This window comes from Tachysurus fulvidraco, chromosome 7, assembly GCF_022655615.1.
Source record: "Tachysurus fulvidraco isolate hzauxx_2018 chromosome 7, HZAU_PFXX_2.0, whole genome shotgun sequence".
Taxonomy (NCBI): domain Eukaryota; kingdom Metazoa; phylum Chordata; class Actinopteri; order Siluriformes; family Bagridae; genus Tachysurus; species Tachysurus fulvidraco.
The window spans coordinates 22419690-22440903 of NC_062524.1; the positions used below are offsets into that span (position 1 = coordinate 22419690).

General features: G+C 38.0%; 2 protein-coding genes across 4 annotated transcripts; both read right to left on the reverse strand.

The window, feature by feature from the left end:
- Window positions 1–7464: 7464 nt before the first annotated feature.
- LOC113635540 (E3 ubiquitin/ISG15 ligase TRIM25-like) lies at window positions 7465–12911 on the reverse strand. Of its 3 annotated transcripts, none has more exons than XM_047816348.1 (7): window positions 12755–12911; window positions 10790–11438; window positions 9016–9111; window positions 8696–8929; window positions 8383–8405; window positions 8162–8298; window positions 7465–7699 (listed from the first exon to the last, which is right to left on the reverse strand). In XM_047816348.1, exons 2-7 carry the CDS (start codon window positions 11414–11416, stop codon window positions 7497–7499), a joined length of 1320 nt encoding a protein of 439 aa, XP_047672304.1. In that variant the 5' UTR covers window positions 11417–11438; window positions 12755–12911; the 3' UTR covers window positions 7465–7496. The 3 variants fall into 3 exon arrangements, with proteins under 3 accessions (XP_047672304.1, XP_026990834.2, XP_047672303.1); XM_027135033.2 differs by having other exon boundaries at window positions 7465–7705; XM_047816347.1 differs by lacking the exon at window positions 12755–12911 and adding an exon at window positions 11584–11655 and having other exon boundaries at window positions 7465–7705.
- A 2405-nt stretch (window positions 12912–15316) lies between these two features.
- Window positions 15317–20961, reverse strand: sb:cb1081 (sterile alpha motif domain-containing protein 9-like). The gene is made up of 2 exons (XM_047816334.1): window positions 20880–20961; window positions 15317–19085 (listed from the first exon to the last, which is right to left on the reverse strand). The coding sequence occupies exon 2, from the start codon at window positions 19020–19022 to the stop codon at window positions 16347–16349; it is 2676 nt and encodes an 891-aa protein (XP_047672290.1). The 5' UTR covers window positions 19023–19085; window positions 20880–20961; the 3' UTR covers window positions 15317–16346.
- Window positions 20962–21214: the final 253 nt, after the last annotated feature.

A 21214-nucleotide genomic window follows, 5' to 3' on the forward strand; every position in this document is an offset into this window, starting at 1 on the left:
AGCTCATTCTGATTCACTTATTATTTATGGTAAAAAAAAATCAAAAGTGATAGCAAGACCAGGGTTGCCAGGTCTGCATGATATAATCCGCACAATGACCAAAGCAAATTTTTACCTAATTTTACAACAAATGCATTAATCTATTTACAATCTAACACCATGTGCTGTCATCAAATGCTAGTAAAAACACTTCCTGGTCTTAAAATAGAACTTAAATTGTATTATTTAAACAAGCTTAAATAAATAACAGTCAATTATTTTATTGAATGTGGATTTCCTAATAGTTCCTAATTTTTTTAATGGAATAATCCTATTACCTTTTTTTTTACATGCAGAATTTACTATAAATTATATATGTAATATGTCCAGTTTTTTTTTTTTTAAAAAAAAGGTTCTATTTAATGCAATTGCACAGAGGTTTTGGTCTGTATGGTCTCTAAGAAACACGTCACGTCCAGAACTCATGCGCACATCTTTAAAAATGCTCGAGACCTTTAAATATTTGCCTACAGATAGCTTCTACCTTAGCATCGAGAATAATAAGAATTTACACAAAAGGGTGTCACCGTATTCTAACAACAAACTTTATAATATGTACATATCCAGAATGTTAAAATGGCTTTAGTCGTTGGGTTATGTTCAAAAATAACCTGATTAATTAGTTAAAGCTGACCCTGTGACTAGGATTAACATGGCACTTGTAGCTGCCTAGCAACAATACCAATAAAACTGGCATAAATCAGATTAAATATTCATGTCAGCATGTAATATTTAATACTAAGCTAGTTTTAAAGCTAATAACAGATGATATCCTTACCTCACGCTTCCAAAAGCTCTTTTCAAATTCTACTCAAAATCTTTAGATTTAAGCGATTTTGTGTTTTAAGATCTGTTCCGTAATAAGTAGCTCATTGGCTTTAAATCTACTGATTCTCAGTAGAGTAATTTGTATACGTCGTTCATGACTTTTTGAATGAAGGTTCGACTCTTTGAATTGGCTCTTTTTATTTTAGAATCAGAATCAGGATTAGAAAGAGATTTATTGCCAGGCATGTTTTCACATGCAAGGAATTTGTTTTAGTGACAGAAGCTCCACAGTGTAGCAGAATGACATATACAATATACACAAATTGTATGTACAAATGTACAAGTGTGAAATGAGCATTTGAAATATACAATATAGACAAATTGTATGTACAAATGTACAAGTGTGAAATGTTCACTTGAAATATACTCTACATACTGTAGTATGTGTTTTAAGTAAATAGTGTGTGTGTTCCGTGTATGTTGTGTTCATCAGATGGATTGGCCTGAGGGAAGAAACTGTTCCTATGTCTGGTCGTTCTGTGGAAAAGTGGAGTGTGCTGGATGTGAGGGGTCCCGAGTGATTGTCTTCACCCTTTTGCTCACTCTGGAGAAGTACAGGTCTTGGAGAGTGGGGAGTGTTATGCCAATGGTTCGCTCAGCAGTCCAGACTACCCTCTGTAGTCTTCTGAGGTCAGATTTGGTAGCTGAGATGAACCAAACAGTAATTGAGGTGCAGAGAATGGATTTAATGATGGCAGTGTAGAACTGTTTCAGCAGATCCTGTGGCAGGTTGAACTTCCTCAGCTGGTGGAGGAAGTACAACCTCTGCTGGGCCTTTTTCACAATGGAGTCTATGTGAATATCCCACTTCAAGTCCTGGGAGATCGTGGGTCCCAGGAATCTGAATGACTCCACTGCTATCACAAAGCTGTCCATGATGGTATGTGGGGGAAGAGGCCGATCAGTGTGGTGTCGTCTGCAAAGTTCAGGAGCTTGACAAAGGGGTCATTAGAGGTGCAGTCATTTGTGTACATGGAGAAGAACAGTGGGGAGAGGACACAACCCTGAGGGGCACCAGTGCTGATGGTGCGGGTGCTAAATTTGAGTTTTCCCAGTCACACTAGCGACTGCCTGTCTGTCAGAAAACTGGTGATCCACTGACAGACAGCACGGTGTCACGGTTAGGCACTGTGAGACAAGGGCGAGTGAGGATCCAAATGCAGTTTAAAGTTTTAATGCAAAACACAAATGAACAGGCAACACAAGGCAGAACACGGAACAAAAAAGGAAACGGGAACATGGACATGAACACACCACATACCAACAACGACTAACACCAGGGAGGTGAACAAACAGAGTAGATGTAGTAAACAGGAACCAATCACAAAGTAGAGACAATCAGAGACAAAGACAAAACACCTGTTGAAGAGATTGAGTGCAATTAGTGTCCATGGTAACAAATGAGTGGGCGGGGCCAACAATTAAAAGCAGAGCAAGACAGCAGACAGAAACAGAGCAAAAACAAAGACAGACTTATTACACACAGAGAGCTAGGTTAATTTAGGCTGAATGAGTGATGGTATGATAGTGTTAAAAGCAGAGCTGAAGTCCACAAACAGTGTCCTAACATAAGTCCCTGGTCTTTCAGGATGCTGCAGAACATAATGCAGTCCCATATTGACTGCATCATTCACAAACCTGTTTGCTCTGTAGGCAAACTGCAGAGGGTCCAGTAAGGGTCCAGTGATGTCCTTCAGATAAGCCAAAACCACTCTTTCAAATGATTTCATGACCACAGACGTTAGAGCCACAGGTCTGTAGTCATTAAGTCTAGTTAAGTTATTTGAACAATGAATGTAGACGGTCGAATCGCACAAACGAATCGGTTCTTTTAGTTGATCGATTTTCGGTAGTTTATTTAGACAGTTTATTTGAACAATGAACGTAGATGGTCAATTTGCGTGAATGAGTCGGTTCTTTTAGTCGATAGCTTCTTGGTAGAGAAGTTAGTATACGTCGTTCATGAACGTTTCGACTCTTCAAATAGTTTTTTTTGTATTTGAGCAATGAACATATGTGGCAAGTGTAATGTTGTTACACTATCATTCATTCATTCATTCATTCATTCATTTTCTACTGCTTATCTGAACTTCTTGGGTCATGGGGAGCCTGCGCCTATCTCAGGCGTCATCGGGCATCAAGGCAGGATACACCCTGGACGGCATGCCAACCCATCGCAGGGCACACACACACTCTCATTCACACACTCACACACTATGGACAATTTTCCAGAGATGCCAATCAGCCTACCATGCATGTCTTTGGACCAGGGGAGGAAACCGGAGTACCCGGAGGAAACCCCCGAGGCACGGGGAGGACATGCAAACTCCACACACACAAGGCGGAGGCGGGAATCGAACCCCCAACTCTGTGTGAGGCAAACGTGCTAACCACTAAGCCACTGTGTCCCCCCTTGTTACACTAGATTATTGAAATTATTATTAGCTAATGGCACTGTCAAGAGGCTTTTATTTTGAAATTTGCATTAGGAAAAGTTGCACGGTGTTAGATGGTCATGTGACCACAAGCACAATATTCTTTTTATTTCTTTTTTTTCTTTTTCTTTTTTTAATTTTTATTTCGTTGGGTTTGTTTTCCTTTCCTTTTGAAACTGTTAACCTTTAAAAAAATGTTTATTAAGAATTGTTTAAGTAAGTCATTGTGTAAGCATGAGGGTGGAGCTGACGTTATTTCCGGTGCTCACTCTTTTTCGCGGGATTTCAATGCGAGGTGTGTTTTATCAGCTCCTCGGAAAAATGTTCAAAAGTAGTTAACTACTTACTGTTTATGGATTTTCTGCATAAGATGTGATTGTTTAGTAATTTATCTTTATTAAGATATTAGTAATCCAAGTTATGAACGTTGTAAAAGTATGTTTAATCGGAGTGTGAATTCATGTAATGGCCGTCATTACACCTGCAGTAGGCTGTTGAAACCCATTATGTAAAGTTGTATCTGTTTGTTCTTAATGATCCACGAGAGATTTGACTGTATTTGATGTGTATGTAATGATTGACAGGCACTTCTAGATCAGATGTTACCCTGTTGTTACCTGATGGTGTCTGTAATGCTTAATACAGATATGTAAATGGAACATTTTAGTTTTAGTTTCTGTTCCTAGATTTTTTTTCTCTTTCATATAATTGTGTGTTGAAATCGGTTGTTTTAGTCGACCGTTGAGTATCAACTGACATGTATTATATATATGTTTTAATGCTGTTACTGCTACAGTGTATCGTGATTAAAACTAGTTCCGTTGACACCTTTTTTTAAACGTGCGAGACTTTAAGTATAAATTAAATGCATGTCCCAAATTGCAATATCTGCTTCTAAGTAGAGTAGTTAGTATAAGTCGTTCATGAAAGTTTCGACTCTTTGAATCGACTCTTTTTATTTGAACAATGAACGTTAACGGTCAATTCGCGCGAACGAATCAGTTCTTTTGGAGAGATAGGGTTGAATAGTGAATGGGTTGAAGGGCGTAAAAACATGTTTTAGGTCCCCTTAAAGACAATCATTTGGTCCGATATATATTCACCAGCCAAGAGCTTCAGTTCAGGAAATTGTGACTTCATTTACATTTACAGCATTTGGCAGACGCCCTTATCCAGAGCAACGTACATAAGTGCTTAAATCTCTAACATTGAATACATTAATGCTGGCTCACATACTTAAGATACCATGAGTTTAAAACATTTGTACAAAATTACAATGAAAAAGTGTCAAAGGTTTTTTTTTTTTTTCAAAAGATAAGGAAAGAAGTGCTAGTTGAAGTGTTTCCTGAATAAGTGAATAAGTAGGTCTTCAACCGCTGCTTGAAAATAGCCAGTGACTCAGCTGTCCGGACCTCTAGGGGAAGTTCGTTCCACCACCTTGGTGCCAGAACAGAGAAGAGCCTCTTACCCTGAGAGATGGTGAAACCAGTCGAGCAGTGCTGGTAGATCGGAGGTTGCGGGGTGCAATGTGAGGAATGATGAGGGCTTTGAGGTAAGAGGGAGCTGGTCCATTTTTGGCTTTGTAGGCCAGCATCAGTGTTTTGAACTGGATGCGTGCAGCTACCGGAAGCCAGTGGAGGGATCGCAGCAGCGGGGTGGTATGCGAGAACTTTGGCAGGGTGAAAACAAACCGGGCAGCTGCATTTTGGATCATTTGCCGACCTTCATTGGCCTGGAGGTTTTCATACACACAACACAGAGTTACTACAGTCGCTCCATTAACCTTACTATTTTCCTTGGGTCTATTTGACCCTGCTGGAAGGTTTAATGAAAGTTTAACGTGTCATAACCAGTTTCCTTCCACATATTTGCCTGAAATATACCAGGATTGTTCCAAATTATGAACTTTGCAAGTAAAATTAATTTTGCCAATTTTCGTTGAACTATGTGTTCAGACCAATATATACTATGCTTTTTGGATCCTCCTGGGTCAGTTAGACCCGGCCACACTTAGTGGGGCTATAGGTCACACTTTTGCCCTTTTCAGCGCAATGAACATGCATACAGACACAAAAATGCACACATAAAACGTCCACGAACACACGCACCCAAAACACACACTCACACACCACACACACAAAAACACACATGCACACACCAGGGGCGTCGTAAGTGGGGGTAAAAGGTTGACTGAGTACATACTGTAGGGCCCTGGCATGTGAGGGGCCCTTGACGATCATTTTATAATTTGTATTAATGTTATTATTTTATTATCTGCACTATCTATTTGACAGTCGCGCTTATATGCTACTTCTAGTTCTCCGCTGTTTTGACACAAATCTACGTAGACCACTCCCACCTTGAGCATGAATGCAGCAATGCACAGACTGGACATAATTTTATTGGTTGCCTAGAAGCGATGCAAAGCGTGCATTGGCTGTGAGGGCTAGTAGAGCGTGCGCGGACTTGGCGGATGATACAGGGGAGTTTGTGAGTGTTCCACCGGTGTTGAGAGACCCGATACTCGCGCCGCCGTTGCACATGATGTCAAAACCAAAATCTGGCTATCAGAAAAGAAAGAAGAGGGAGGAGAGAAAAAAAAATGAGGGAACACAACTCCTTACAAGTTTTTTCTAAAGAGAGCAGGTGAGATCTAAAGCACTGCACAATGTCAGTGCTAGCCAGTAAAATAAATGCTTGCTAAGTTGCTGCACAATTGTCTCTATTTCCATAAGACACAACTTGTTTCCAAGCATGTGATAAATGTTCTTGTCATACTACTTAACTCTGAAGTAACACGGAAAGTGTGAGAAGTATTTTTAGAGATTAAATGTGAATATAAAACAATGTTTGCACATTGTGTGTTTTTGCGTGGTCCAACATTTTACATGAATAATGGTATATATAATTGTAAACTGGCAAAGTATGAATTAAAAAAATTAAGCACATAACACTCTGTTCCGGAACAGCCACAGAAAGTGAACTTCAATTTTTTTATAAAAAATATAGAGTTGTTCCATCTATTTCAAAGGTTAGGACATATTATGATAAAAAAAAATATGATATGCAGTGCTGCTGCATTGACATGAATGCAAATAACACGTTGTTATACTATTTTATACATGATATACTTCAATGCTGTAAGGCAGTAATTCACAAGTGGTTACTAAATCACTGAATCATATGTCCTGTCTATAGTCATGGAAATTTTAATATACTAATTGCTATTGATTTTACATACAAAATAAAGTGAAATAGGGGCCCCCACACAGTATCTTTGCATAGGGCCCACAATCCTGTGCTACACCCCTGGCGCACACACACACAAATTGGGCATTGCATTTCATTATGCCTCCAGAAAAAACAAAAGCTACTCATTTGTAAATATTTCACACTTGTTATATGCATTTGTCCAGCTGGGGACAAAATCTGATCTACCAAAAAGCTTATCACACATTCACACACACACATACACACACACACACACACACACACACACACACACACACACACACACACACACAGTCAAACACTGCTCAAAGAATTGGGCATTGCATTGCATTGGCCTCTAGACAAAACAAAGGCTACATATTAGTAAAAGTTTCACACACACACTGGAGATATCAGTCAGTGGATATCCAAAATAATATTTAACAGTTTCTTCTCTTTTTTTATTAAAGAACATGGCATAATTTCATAAGGTTTATCATTCATAAATTAAATATAATAAAAACATAAGGAGTGTAAAAGAAGTTTTTTCACATGAAATTATGCCATGTTTTTTTTGTGGGGTTTTTTTTGGGGGGGGGTAGCTTGTTGTTGGTTGATCAGATGACATCAGGTGGGCAAAATAGATATTACACACAGAATGGTAATCATTGTAGAATGTTTTATTTATAAGCATTCAAGTCCATTTTTCGTGGAAAAAAACAGGTTTTATTATTTGCTGACATTAAAAATGGTCAAAATGGTTTCAAAACAATCTCCTGCCTTTGAAATATACCAGCCTGTAATTATAATGAAAATAATTCAAATTCAATGTTTTTTTTTTACTTTTTTGTATATAAGGTTTATTATATGAAGGTCCTGATGTTCTTAACACAGTGTGTGGAGAGCGTATATAAATATTCAATGCCCAGTAAATATTTATTTTTTGTGCAAAACGTATGCTTGATACAGGTTAAGAAATATATATTAAAAATATACAGCAAATACACCCAACTCCAACTCCCCCTCCTCCTCTGTGGACAAGTAAGAAGCAGAATCACTGTGGTCATGCACTTCCTCCTCTTGCTCTTCATCTCCGTCGCTGCTATCATTTTCGTCTTCGTTTACATCGCTGTCATCTTCCATCTCCCATTCTTCCACTACCTCATCTCCATCATTTACCGAACCACCTGTACCTTAAAAGAAACACACATTTTTCACAACTTTTAAAAAAAAACAAAAAAATACAATGAAATGGTCAAAGTGTACATACTGAAATGAGGTTCCTCTGCAGGGTTCTGAGCTAAGCTTAACTTGGGACAGCCTCAGAGTAAGCTCACTGCTCCTTCAAATTGAGAGCAGCCCCTATCAGACACGTCCCAATAAACTGAGAACCCACTGCTTGAACCCCAATCCTCTGATCAACAACTTAACCCCTTGAGCTACCACTGAATATGGCTTGATATTCATTAAAAATGGAATCAATGGCAAATTGCTGTGGTAAAGAAGAATAAAACGGTTCATGTGGTGCTGTTATAGGGAAGTAATCTTTTTGGGGTCATTCATTTACCCTGCTTAATGGCCAACGGTTAAATTACTTTCTGCTTTTTATTGTATGTGCTTCCTAAGAACTCTTCCTTGTCCCAACTTACAGACAGTGTTAATGATTATGGTGATGTGGTCCCGCAGTTCAGTCATAAAATCATCCCGTTTTCTTTCCATACGTTCCTTAATATCCATTGTTACAGCTTGTGGCTGAAAGAGTGGTCTTTTCAGAAGCCTGTGGTAACTGAGATACACAGACAATAACTCACATCATCAAATTCCTACTGGTGCATTAAATGTTACTGTATCATTTAAACTGGTTTCTTACCTTTTAGCAAATGACATATATTCCTGGGGGGGGGGGGGTGAGAGCAGAAAACCCCATAATATTTTCAGTATTATTCAATATATGCTCATAACAGTCAAGCTTTAACGTCATAACATTCAGATACATTATAAAAAACAGGGTGAAACATCAAAAATAACAAACATAAATATTAATTGTAAATATCTCATTAGCTGCAAGAGCAAGTCTGCTGCACCTGATAGATTTGTGAACACTGTTGTCAATACAATTGTCGTTACATTACTTTTCTTTATCGGCCCACCCTGCCTTGACTGTAGAAGGAATGGAGGATCACCTTAATGAACTGGAATGGGTCATTCTCCTGTAGCAGCTGATTGATTTCTGCCTGGACAACTCCCAGGCGACTCCAGTCCTCTTCAGTTTGCACCAAGTACTGCTGGATGTTGAGGCTGTTCTCCCACTGGAAGGAACGCACAGACTTCCTGAGCGATGACAGGAATCCATCCAGTCTGGTCATCAGAACCCCTCGTAGTGTGTCCATCTGTCTGTCCATTTGCACCAGTAAGGCCTGGAACAACACAAGCATATGTTTGCATACAATACTTCTGAGAGGGGGTGGGGTGGGGTGGAGCAGGGCGGGGGATGGCCCATTACCTTGTTTTGCTGTTCCAACTCTCTTTGCTTCTGCACATTTTTCTCTACTCTTCTGATCTTCTTGTCCACCTTCTGCAGTTGTGTGTCCAGAGATCCCTACAGAGACATATTAATGAGACCAAGGCAAACACCAAAAAATAAAAATAAAATAAAACAAGCTGACAAGCATGGAAATAAATAAATAGATAGATAGATAGATAGATAGATAGATAGATAGATAGATAGATAGATAGATAGATAGATAGATAGAGAGGGGCACACATCTTGTAGTGCAAAACCATGAGTTGAAACTAAATGAGTATACTTGCGTAAAACATACTTTCTTTTTTTTGTATATGTTAGGTACGATTTGTTTTCTAAGTAACTTCATCTACACTCATGTGGTTACCGCTTTGCTAGCACGTCTTTGACATCCCAAAATACACCAGAGAAACCTGGAGCAAGAGTGAAACATGTTTTCCCAGTTCAGATTCTCTGCTACTCAATGGTTCAATCAATTGACAAAGCAAACAGAACAAAAACACCACTCCGTTCTGCTTTTCTCTGGTGTTCCAGCACTCTTCAAAGAGACAGCAGGTGATTGTATTGTTTGTGATTTTAACAGTTCTCTAGTCATCATTGTAACATTAAGCTGACTAAATCAGTCCAACAAGATCCCTGGGGCATAAAAAACTTCAGTCGCTTTCCACTTGCATCTGCAAGTGTTCACAAATCGGTAACACATCAGAATGAATGTGTTAATAGAAACTTTTGCTTTGAATTAAAGCCTGCACTACTGTCCAATCTGCTGTTACAACAAATTAAGCAGAATCTTTGGACCAAACAGAATGAGTGATTCAACAGCGCTGTGATCATTTGAACAATTGCAGAATTCTAAAATCCTCATGTATAAAGCATAAATAAATGCTTACATTAAAATCTAATCTTGAGATCGTGTTTAACGGTGCTACCCTATACATGCTAAAATGGACTGCTCTTGTACAAATTCTGCCGAGCATGACTGTGTATCTCTGTCAACCACCTTCTTCAATTAAACTGCTCTAAAACTGTTTACCAAGTGCCTGATAAAAGGTGACTTATTGTATTACTGCACTTCGGGTATATTTCTCTCTTTTACTCTCTTTTTAATCAATGTGCATGTTTCAGATAAATAACCCACAGAGCATTGGGTTAAAAAACATTTCATTATTCAAATACATTAAAAATATCATTATCGGTGCATTGTTGTGCAAATTCATTTAACACATCGTGCTGGAAATACCTTTTTCCATGAGTCATCTATAGACTATGACACATTAAAAATGCCCCACGACATTTACTCAACCCAGTTACTAAACCGCAAACATGTTCACACCACATTTAAAACAGCTGCTCGTTCAAATATCCCAAAAGTCACAGGAAGAAGAAATTTAGGTCAATTTGAGAATACGGCTTGGTTATCTGACTTAGACTGAATGTCTTTAATGTCTTGAGTGAATATTTGCAAATATTATGCTAAAAACTCATTCCTGTTACTCATTTAAAAGAAATTTTGCTGCTATTTTTTTAGAGAAAGAAAGAAACCTTGCACTAAAGAAATGTTTCCTGAGACGGGCTAAAATGTTGGCTACTTTTTGATTGGTTAATAGCATGCTTTCATAGATTGAATGTTGGAAAAAAGGAAAATTGACTCCCTGATCACGAATCATTCGTGTCTTCTAAGATTTTATTATTAAATACCACATTTCAGGCATTACTGCCAGTGTAGAACATATGTCAGTACTGTGCACCCTACCCTCAGATCCTTCATGGTATTCTTGAGCGTTCTGATTGCATGACTGTTGTGCTTTCCCTCAATAGTGCAAGCATTACAGAGAAACTTGCGATCATCCATACAATAATATCGAAACATCTTGTCATGCTCTATGCACTTTCTCTTCCTAATGTCGCTCAGTGGTTCCACCAGTGGATGCATGCTGAAGGCAGGGAGCTCAAGGTGGTGCTTCACATGCTCTGGACACATGGACACCTCACACTTCAGGCATGTCTTCACCGCTCTGGATCTCTTGGCTGAATCGCCAGTGATGTTGGGCCCACAATAATCACAGCACACTTCAGTAGTCCTGTATGACGATCCTGGTCGGCTCTGGTTGGGTCGCTGGGAACGACTGCATCGTCGAAAGCCATCAGCGATGCTGGCGAGCTTGAAGTTCTTTTGCCATTGCTTGTAGCAGTGGTCGCTCTTACGGCATTCAGGGCAGCGCAGGCGGCCATGCTCTGAAAGGCTCTTCAGCCTCTGAAGACACTGAAGGCAGAAGTTGTGGCCACATCGCAACAAGTGGGGCTCTCTGTAAAGGTCAAGGCACACAGGGCATGTAAGCTCTTTCTCCAGCACGCTGGTGTCTTCCAAAGCTGTGGCCATGAGGACGATTCTTTCAGTGACTCTATAAACAATCACAAACTTTAATAATCCTGCTAAATATATCTCTGATATCAAATGAACTGATATATTAAGATATCAGATAAACAAATAGTAAGTAAAGATATAAAAGGTTAATTTAAGGTTTAATTTAATCCTGGGCACACAACCTGCAGTTTATAAAACAATTTAGTTTAACAAGAAGTTAGATCATCAGAATCAGAATCAGGTTTATATACAGAATCATATAGGAGAACACAAAGCTCATTCTGATTCTGATTCATTTATTGTTTATGGTAAAAGTAATCAAAAGTGATAGCAAGACCAGGGTTGCCAGGTCTGCATGATCAAATCTGCATAATTTTTACCTAATTTTACAACAAATGCATTAATCTATTTACAATCTAACACCATGTTCTGTTGTCAAATGCTAGTAAAACACTTGCTGGTCTTAAAATAGAACTTAAATTGTATTATTTATACAAGCTTAAATAAATAACAGTCAATTATTTTATTGAATTTGGATTTCCTTATAGTTCCTAATTTTTTGAAAGGAATAATCCTATTACCTTTTTTTTACATGCAGAATTTACTATAAATTATATATCTAATATATCCAGCTTTAAAAAATCCTATTTAATGCAGTTGCACAGAGGTTTTGGTCTGTATGGTCTCTAAGAAACACATCACGTGCAGAACTCACGCACGCATCTTTAAAAATGCTCGAGACCTTTAAATATTTGCCTACAGTTAGCTTCTACATTAGCATTGAGAATATTAAGAATTAACACAAAAAGGGTGTCACCGAATTCTAACAACAAACTTTATTTATAATATTGTCATGAACGCAGGATAAAAGGAACCCAAACGCAGGATGGCAAAAATAACAGGGTTTAATAATGAAAAAACATGAAACCTAACGCAGACTAGACCAAACAAAGACAACAGTTGATTCCGCGCTGCACAAAGCAAAGCGGCACAGTTAAATACAAAAGACAATGAGACACGATTAGGAACAGGTGTGAAGACAGGGAGGGGCAGACGAAGGCGGGGCAGATACGTGACAAGGAACGTAAACAAAAGATACATGGCCAACGGTCCAGGCTGAGTCCTGACAAATATGTACATATCCAGAATGTTAAAATGGCTTTAGTCGTTGGGTTATGTTTAAAAATTACCTGATTAATTAGTTAAAGCCGACCCTGTGACTAGGATTAACACCTGTAGCTGCCTAACAACAATACCAATAAATCATGTCATAAATCCGATTAAATATTCATGCCAGTATGTCATATTTAATATTAAGCAAGGTTTAAAGCCAATATCAGATGATATCCTTACCTCACGCTTCCAAAAGCTCTTCTCAAATTCGTGATAAGTAGCTCATTGGCTTTAAATCTAAAGTCATTGGCTTTAAATCTAAAGTCATTGTCATTAAATCTACTGATTCTCAGTTCGACTCTTTGAATCGGCTCTTTTTATTTCAGAATCAGAATCAGAAAGAGCTTTATTGCCAGGCATGTTTTCACATGCAAAGAATTGTACAAATGTGCAAGTGTGAAATGAGCAATTGAAATATACAATATAGGCAATTTGTATGTACAAATTTACAGGTGTGAAATTTTCACTTGAAATATACATAGTATGTGTTTTAAGTAAATAGAGTGTAAGAATAGTGCGTGTTCCGTGTATGTTAAGTGTTCATCAGATGAACTGGCCTGAGGGAAGAAACTCTTCCTATGTCTGGTCGTTCTGGTGCTCAGGGCTCTGTAGCATCACCCAAATGGCAACAATTCAAAGATGGAGTGTGCTGAATGTGAGGGGTCCTGAGTGACTGTCTTTGCCCTTTTGCTCACTAAGGAGAAGTACAGATCTTGGAGAGTGGGGAGTGTTATGCCAATGGTTCGCTCAGCAGTCCGGACTACCCTCTGTAGTCTTCTGAGGTCAGATTTGGTAGCTGAGCTGAACCAATACGTAATTGATGTCCAGAGGATGGATTCAATTATGGCAGTGTAGAACTGTTTCAGTAGATCCTGTGGCAGGTTGAACTTCCTCAGCTGGCGAAGGAAGTACAACCTCTGCTGGGAGTTTTTCACAATGGAGTCTATGTGAATGTCCCTCTTCAGGTCCTGGGAGATTGTGGTTCCCAGAATCTGAATGACTCCACTGCTGTCACAAAGCTGTCCATGATGGTAAGTGGGGGAAGAGGCCGATCAGTGTGGTGTCGTCTGCAAAGTTCAGGAGCTTGACAAAGGGGTCATTAGAGGTGCAGTCATTTGTGTACATGGAGAAGAACAGTGGGGAGAGGACACCAGTGCTGATGGTGCGGGTGATAAATTTGAGTTTTCCCAATCACACTAGCTGCTGCCTGTCTGTCAGACAACTCGTGATCCACTAACAGACAGAGGAGGGCATGGAGAGCTGGGTTACTTTGGTCTGAAGGAGTGATGGGATGATAGTGTTAAAAGCAGAGCTGAAGTCCACAAACAGGATCCTCACATAAGTCCCTGGTCTGTCCAGATGCTGCAGAACATAATGCAGTCCCATATTGACTGCATCATTCACAGACCTGTTTAGTATACGTCGTTCATGAAAGTTTTGACTCTTTAAATCGGCTTTGTATTTGAGCAATGAACGTAGACGGTCAATTCGCCCGAACAAATCGGTTCTTTTAGTCGACCGTTGAGTGTCCACTGACATGTATGATATGTTTTAGGCAATGCTGTTACTGCAACAGTATATCGTGATTAAAAATAGTTTAAACGTGTAAGACTTTAAATATAAACTAGATTTGTAAAGTTCATCGTGACAAACTTTGATGTTGGCTTTGACGATGCAAGTATTCTCAAAGGCCGGTGCTTTTTGGAGTCGAGTGGACATAAGGGTCAGTGTTACTTTTGGAAGCAAGTAGACAGAAAGCTAAGGTGCCAAAACATTTGGAGGTAAATGGAGATGAGCATGTGACGTCATACGAATACCCGCGAGGCAGTTCCCCTCATTGTGCTCTTTTGATATATCACATGCCCATGTTGTGCTAATTTTTTATTTTCACGTGACATCACGTGACGTCAAGTGACATTGTTCCCCTCATTGTGCTGAGTGTTTTGATATGTCACATGTCCATGTTGTAAAAAGTTTTTTGATTTTGCATATTTTGGGGGCGGGGCTGCAGGAAAACCGAAAGGCCAGTCGGTACACCAATTTAAAACCTTGTTCAGAGTATCACCCTGAAGGAGCTGGCCAAGTTTGGTGTAGATAGTTTGAAAGCTTGCCGAGTTATAAACCTATCATTAAACCAAAATTTATAATGGGAGTCTTTGGGGAAAAAAGGCCATTTTGAGACCCGTTACCGGAAGTACTGGTACTCGGATCGCTTAGAAAAGTAAAAGCATAAAACTTCATATAACTTCTATAACATATCCGAATTTGGTGCAGCCAATTTTTGGTGCATGCTCGAAAACCCTAGGAGGAGTTACTCTTGATAAATTTATTAATAATAATAATAAGCTTATAACAGAAAACAGAATGTTGTCTTCTACAAAGCCAACATAATTAAATGCATGTCCCAAATTGCAATACCTGCTTCTCAGTAAAGTAGTTAATATACGTTGTTCACGAAAGTTTCGACTCTTTGACTCGACTTTTTTTTATTTGAACAATGAACGTTAACGGTCAATTCACGCGAACGAATCGGTTCTTTTGGAGCGTTAGGGTTTAATAGTGACTGGGTTGAGTGATTAGTGATTTGTTTGACTTCATAGCAGAAGCAAGACATTTTTGTTTTCATTCTAATTTCATTTTAATTCACCCTTTTCTGCTTCTGGATAAGAATGAGCCTAAGAAGGCCTGAGATGATGTCAAGATATTATTAATATTGTTCAGTATTTCTGTATAAACATTTTCATTCACAGTAATGCCTAAGCTACAAAAATTAATTGATCATGAGGCCTTTAGATGCTTCATATGATTTTATTTGTTTGTTTGTTTGTTTGTTTGTGCAAATGCATCATTACAGTACTATAATTTAGAATGAACAATTTAAAAATTGAAAAAAAAAAATCCACCAATTCTTTCACAAGCTAATAATTTGTCATTATCTGTTCCACATATAATTTAGATGACAATTCAAAAGAAGAACAGCAACAAAACAAACAAGTAAATAGTAAAAACAAGTAAATAAATATACAGTACTTAGTTACCCTCTGTGCACTACAACTGATTATATTATCTCATTATCTAGAGGCATTTTTGCTGGACTGCCAAGCTGGTTTGATTAGAAAAGTAAGTCTGGTTTCAAAACGACTATATTGATTATTTGTATAGACACAAGCAGTGTTAGTGTTGTGTCTTTTAGTATTATTCTATTAATACCAATGTAAAAATTACATTCATTTTATAAATGCACAAGAAATTATGCTGATCCATTCAGAGTTAGTTATGTGTGCTATAGACTTCAGTTACATACTTTTGGCTGTAAATACACTCAGTTATGGAGTATCACTTGAGGCCATTATTAAATGTAAAAATATTCTATTAAATAATAAAATACAAAATAAATTGTCTATTGTCTCTGAATTTTGTATAATGTGGATGGATAAGCTCATGCGAAACTGCAACGGAATATGTGGAACTTTCTTTTATTTACATAAATTTTGTAGCTCGTGCTTGAAATTGTTGTGCAGTTGATGGCAGTCCAGCAAAAGTTGACCCATTATGAAGGACAATGCTAAAACCATTATATCGTGTCATCTTATTAAACTGACCCTACACCAGTAACAATATATCTATAGAAAGCTTAGAATCCCTCTTTTTAACTTTCATCCAGGTTGTTAATAATCTCCTTTCATAATGGAGGTTGTAATCATTGTGTATTCATGGAAACCTGAAGTTTATCTGGAGCTCATGCTCAAATCAGGAGTATTTATCTTCGGCTTTATTTTTCATATCTAATGTTGTAAGCCACAGGTCCCTTGATGTTCAAGCCAAGACAGAAAGAAACCTGTCCTTGACCACAGACGCTGGCTGGATGATCGGGAGAAACTTCAATCATCTCCGATCCTTGTACTGCAAAAACCTTATAATTTCTCACCTCTCCTCTCACATGTTGTAGCTGTGGAGAATCACATCCTGGAATATTACATGCCAAAATCAATTTACGATCTTTAGTAAGATCGTAAATTGGATTATGTCTACATGAATTTTGGACAAATCTCTGTAGTCCATTGCCTTCACTGAGGAAGAAGAGAGGCCTGAGGTAACGAGAGCGTAGGAAATATTTGTACGTTCTTTCAAAGGAACGATTCATGTATTGAACACATTCAGATATGTTGAGACCGTTGCGTCTGTCCTTTTGTGCATCAGGCAAAAAGAGCAGAAGGACCAAGAGGTAGAACTCTGGACTTCTTAGATCTTTTTGTTTCGTCCAGAGATTGTGCAACATTTTCTGAAGTTCTTCCAATTGTCTGAGTGCTGCGGAAGTGTGACATCTTTGACTTAACAAGACCTGTGCAAGAATGTAGTTTTGGATATTCTTGGCCTCACTCGGTGAAGACAAATACACTTCATTCCATTGTTCAGTGATCAGTTCCAGGTCAGTGCCTTGATATTTTGTGTTCAACAATCCTGCAAATGTGCTGGCCTTTTTTTCCTTTAGGATCTGCAGTGCTGATTTGTTCTCTTGGGACTGTGTTACAAATTTGATGTAGCAGTAATCAACCTCAGGCCTAAAGTATCCAGGTTCTTCTTTGTCAATCTTTGGCTTTGAGTAAAGGAGATACCTTTCAAAAAACTCGAACTTTTTCTCAACTTCATCTCTTAGACTTGTAATAAGACTCTTATACTTCTCACACTTGCCTTCTTCGTAAGACTGGAGAAATCTGTCTGGGTTTGTTTCCGTTGTAAAAATCTTGCCCCATTCCTCATTAGCTTCTTTAAGAGATTCAAAAATTATGTTTGCCACTTGCATGTAGCCAAAGATACCCCAGGTGTTGAAGATGGTAGATTTCATGCCAGGCTTCTCTGGTGCCTCCTCTTTCTCAGAGACTTTTTGTTCATCTTTAAAAGCATTAGTTGCTTGTTTTCCAAGCTGCAAGATTTTTATAGCACATGCTTTTTTGTTTTTGTTCAAATAATTTTTTTGCACTTGTCCAAGGGTGTCTCTGATAAAGGAGTTTCTTTCATCCCTTCTAATTGCCATGTTAGCCCAGTCTGTAGCAATATCATAAGCTTCTTGCTCAATGTAATAGAAACGGGCAAGAGCTTGTGGATAAAACGGATCCTTTTTAAATATATTCGAGGCTCTTCTCAACACTGCAATACACATGGATTTCTTTTCCACTCGGTTTATATCTAGGATCAGCTTGGAAAATTTATTTTGGGTCCCTGTAGAATTGTCCTGTTCTCGCTTTGTGAGTAATTTTTTAATAGTTTTCTCCAAACATGGGGGCATTGTATCACACAGTTCTCCAAGTAGCATCAATGTTGTATCACTTCTGGTTACCCCAGCTTCAGTTAACAGCCTTTGAAATTCATGAGCAATCATGGGATGTACAAATCGGACACGAAAGTCCTCACTTTTGGTTCCTTCTTCAGATGTTGAGAATATGGCCAGAAAGTCTGTGAAGGGCTGCATTAGTGTCTCCAAAGAGAAATGATCAGCTTTCTTCTTAAAGAACAACTGACAAAAATCCTGTGGAAGGTCAGATCCTGGGATATATGAGTTAATCAGAGCCAAAATTGCCAGAAGTTGATGTTTTCGGGGCCTCCATTTCTTTTTTAAAGTTACTTCCTCAAGAAGAGTTCTGCAGACATTTTCAACGTACGATTTGCTGTCATTACTCTGCATGATGTTAAAGGCATGCAGTTCAGTATGTCTGTCTCCATGTGTTTGAATGATGTCAGACAGTTTACTGTCAAACTTCATTTTCTCTGTTGTTGAAAGATTTGAATTCAGATTTATATTTTTCATTGATTCTCCCATGTATCCGCCATGTGTCTGGCGGATACAGTTTAAAATGATGACTACAGGGATTGTAGTAGTTATATTGTTGGCTTTAATTTCGTCACAGAGCTTTTCTTCAAGGCTTTCTAGAAATGATGCATCCTCACTTGTGTACTTGTTGTCCAGAAGAAGGAGAACAGTGTTCTGGTTTTCTGAACCACCTGCTAAAAATAAGTGCAGCACTTGTTGAGCCGTTGCCTTTGGGTCTGTTGAAGAATCTAATACTTTGGCACACCTTAACTCTTTTCTCAGGTCCCACAGTACCTGCATGGCCAAGGTAGACCCTCCACTGCCTGGTTCATGGAACAAGTTAATATGATCAATGCTCCAACTCGTATTTTTGATTCCGTTGATCTTTTTTCGCAATTCTTGATACCTATCCCGCTTGACAAAAGGGGAGTTTATTTGTTCAGCCCAGTAGAAGTTCAGCCATTGCGGTGGGGTACCTTTATAAAACTTTAATTCCATCTCCTTGGCCCTTGTAGGACTGATTGTTTCAACCTCATATTTATTGGCCCACACAACATCAAGGGTTGAGAGCCGATCTCTGTCTTCGGTTTGCAGTGGAACTTGTCTACCACATTGAGCAGGAACATTATAATATGCCATCAGGCCAAAGGTCTATGGTTAACCTTTGAGTTATTTTAATTCTGTGACCTCCAAAGTGCTTTGCTGGAAAGAAAAAAAAACATGAACAGAAATGATGAGTTGAATTTGGTTTGACAGTTTAGGAACATATTAAAATATGATTCCTTAGTAAACAGTAACTATTCAAGAACAACACATGAAAGAATGTATTAAGAAACATGATCAAGGTTGTGGAAGATTGTGATTGGAAGGCAGAAACCATGTGGGAGTCTTCATGATTTTTAAACAAGACATGCAAAAGACACACTTTATTATAATTTAACGAAAAGTTTTCATCATGCAGTCGTTGGAGCCCCTCATGGGGTGTGAAAAGATAGAAACTGAATTTTAAATAAATAAATTAGGTAACTACCATGAACAACAAAAAAGATTATGAAGAAACAGTGATCATGGAACCCTGTCTCTTCATGCATGGGGAAAATAGTATAAGAGGAGAAACGGTTGCAAAACCGATTAATGGTAATGAAATTAATGGTAATTGATTGGAAGTATCTAGCTAGTAAAATGTAACTCACACTAACCTGCTAGCTGGTTATACACACAAAATTGTAAACATGTGATTTGGAACCACAATTTTAGTATTAACAACAAACAACAGAGTAACAGTTGTGCCAGTGCAGGAGGCTTTATACATTCAAAAACACAGTTTTTGTATCAGCATGTACTGTTAGTTGAATCAATTAAAAATTTAATCCTAATGCACAAATTCAGGCAATATGTTTTAATGGTGAATCCATATTTGGTGTTTAGGTCCTTTAACCTATATACAATTTAATGTGGGGCTTTATGGAAACCTTCCTATTCTTAACACAGTCCTCAGGTGGGTTTAATAGAACCATAGTTCAGAACATTTAGACCCTGATAAATAATTATTATTTAGTATTTAATAATTATAAATAATTATTTAGACCCTGATAAATAAAAGTTGCCATACACTTTCATAAAGAATCATGTTTTAAGGATTGCTTGTAATAATTCACACTCTTGCATCTTGCATCTGGCCAAACACTGACAATGACAATGATTTATTCAGTGAATCAATGAAAAACAGCAAAAAGCATATTGGCAACATACTGCTGCATATGTCCTACTGATTACTTTAATCACTTCATTCGATATCTTGTTTTGTTCTCACTGTTTGTTGTTATTTTTACACCATGTACAAAAAAAGTCTGCACTTGCATCTGTTACCTTTGAGAAAACTGCTTCTACTTAAGTAAAAGGCACTAAATGATTTCCCCAACATAACACTGTGAGGTGTGTCGAAAATGTTCATCACTGAAATATCACCATGAAACCTCAACTGTTTTGAGTTAATGAGTCATATTGAGAAACCTAAATAAAATTTAATAATAAATAATTACTTTTTTTGATCAAAAGTTTACAAAGTTTACACAAATGTCTTTTTGTTGTTTTGTTTTTCAGATTTTCAGATTTTAAGCTGTGATTAATTACAGGCATTCATCCTTTAGGAAGAAATGCCACAAATTGCATATTCATTCAAGCTAATTTGATTGACCCACATAGAAATCTTAAGAAAACGTCACTGTTTTTCCCTGTAGCTTAATTCTGAGATTAAGCATTACCATTAATCACTAACACTCATACAATTTAATACACTACTACAACATACTGTTGTTCCTATGTGTTTAGCCAAAATGGCATCATTGATAAAAGCCAAAATATAGCCAAAATAATTTGACATTTTACTAAAAAATACTCCTTAAAAAGTTTTAAATATACCATGTACCTCTTGAGAACCCTGTACTTACTATTTATATGTATTTTATTAATAAAGAACATGTGCAGATTTCTTACCTGTGTGCTAGGTGCTAGCGCTCTCTCTCTCTCTCTCTCTCTCTCTCTCTCTCTCTCTCTCTCTCTCTCTCTCTCTCTCTCTCGCTGTCTCTCTGACTGTGGTTTGAATGCTCTCAGGTGTCATTTATATAATACCAAAAAAAAAAAAAAACCCCTGCATTTGTATCCAATGATTTGGTTTTAGGTTAGGTTTCTTCATATTTACAGTGAAATGAAAGTATAGGCTTACACAGACCATGCCCATTGTTTCTGTAGTTTGCATTACTCTGAAATGAAAGTGAAGGCTTTAGTCTGTAGAGATTTCCATTTCCATACAGTCACCCTGAAGTCCATTC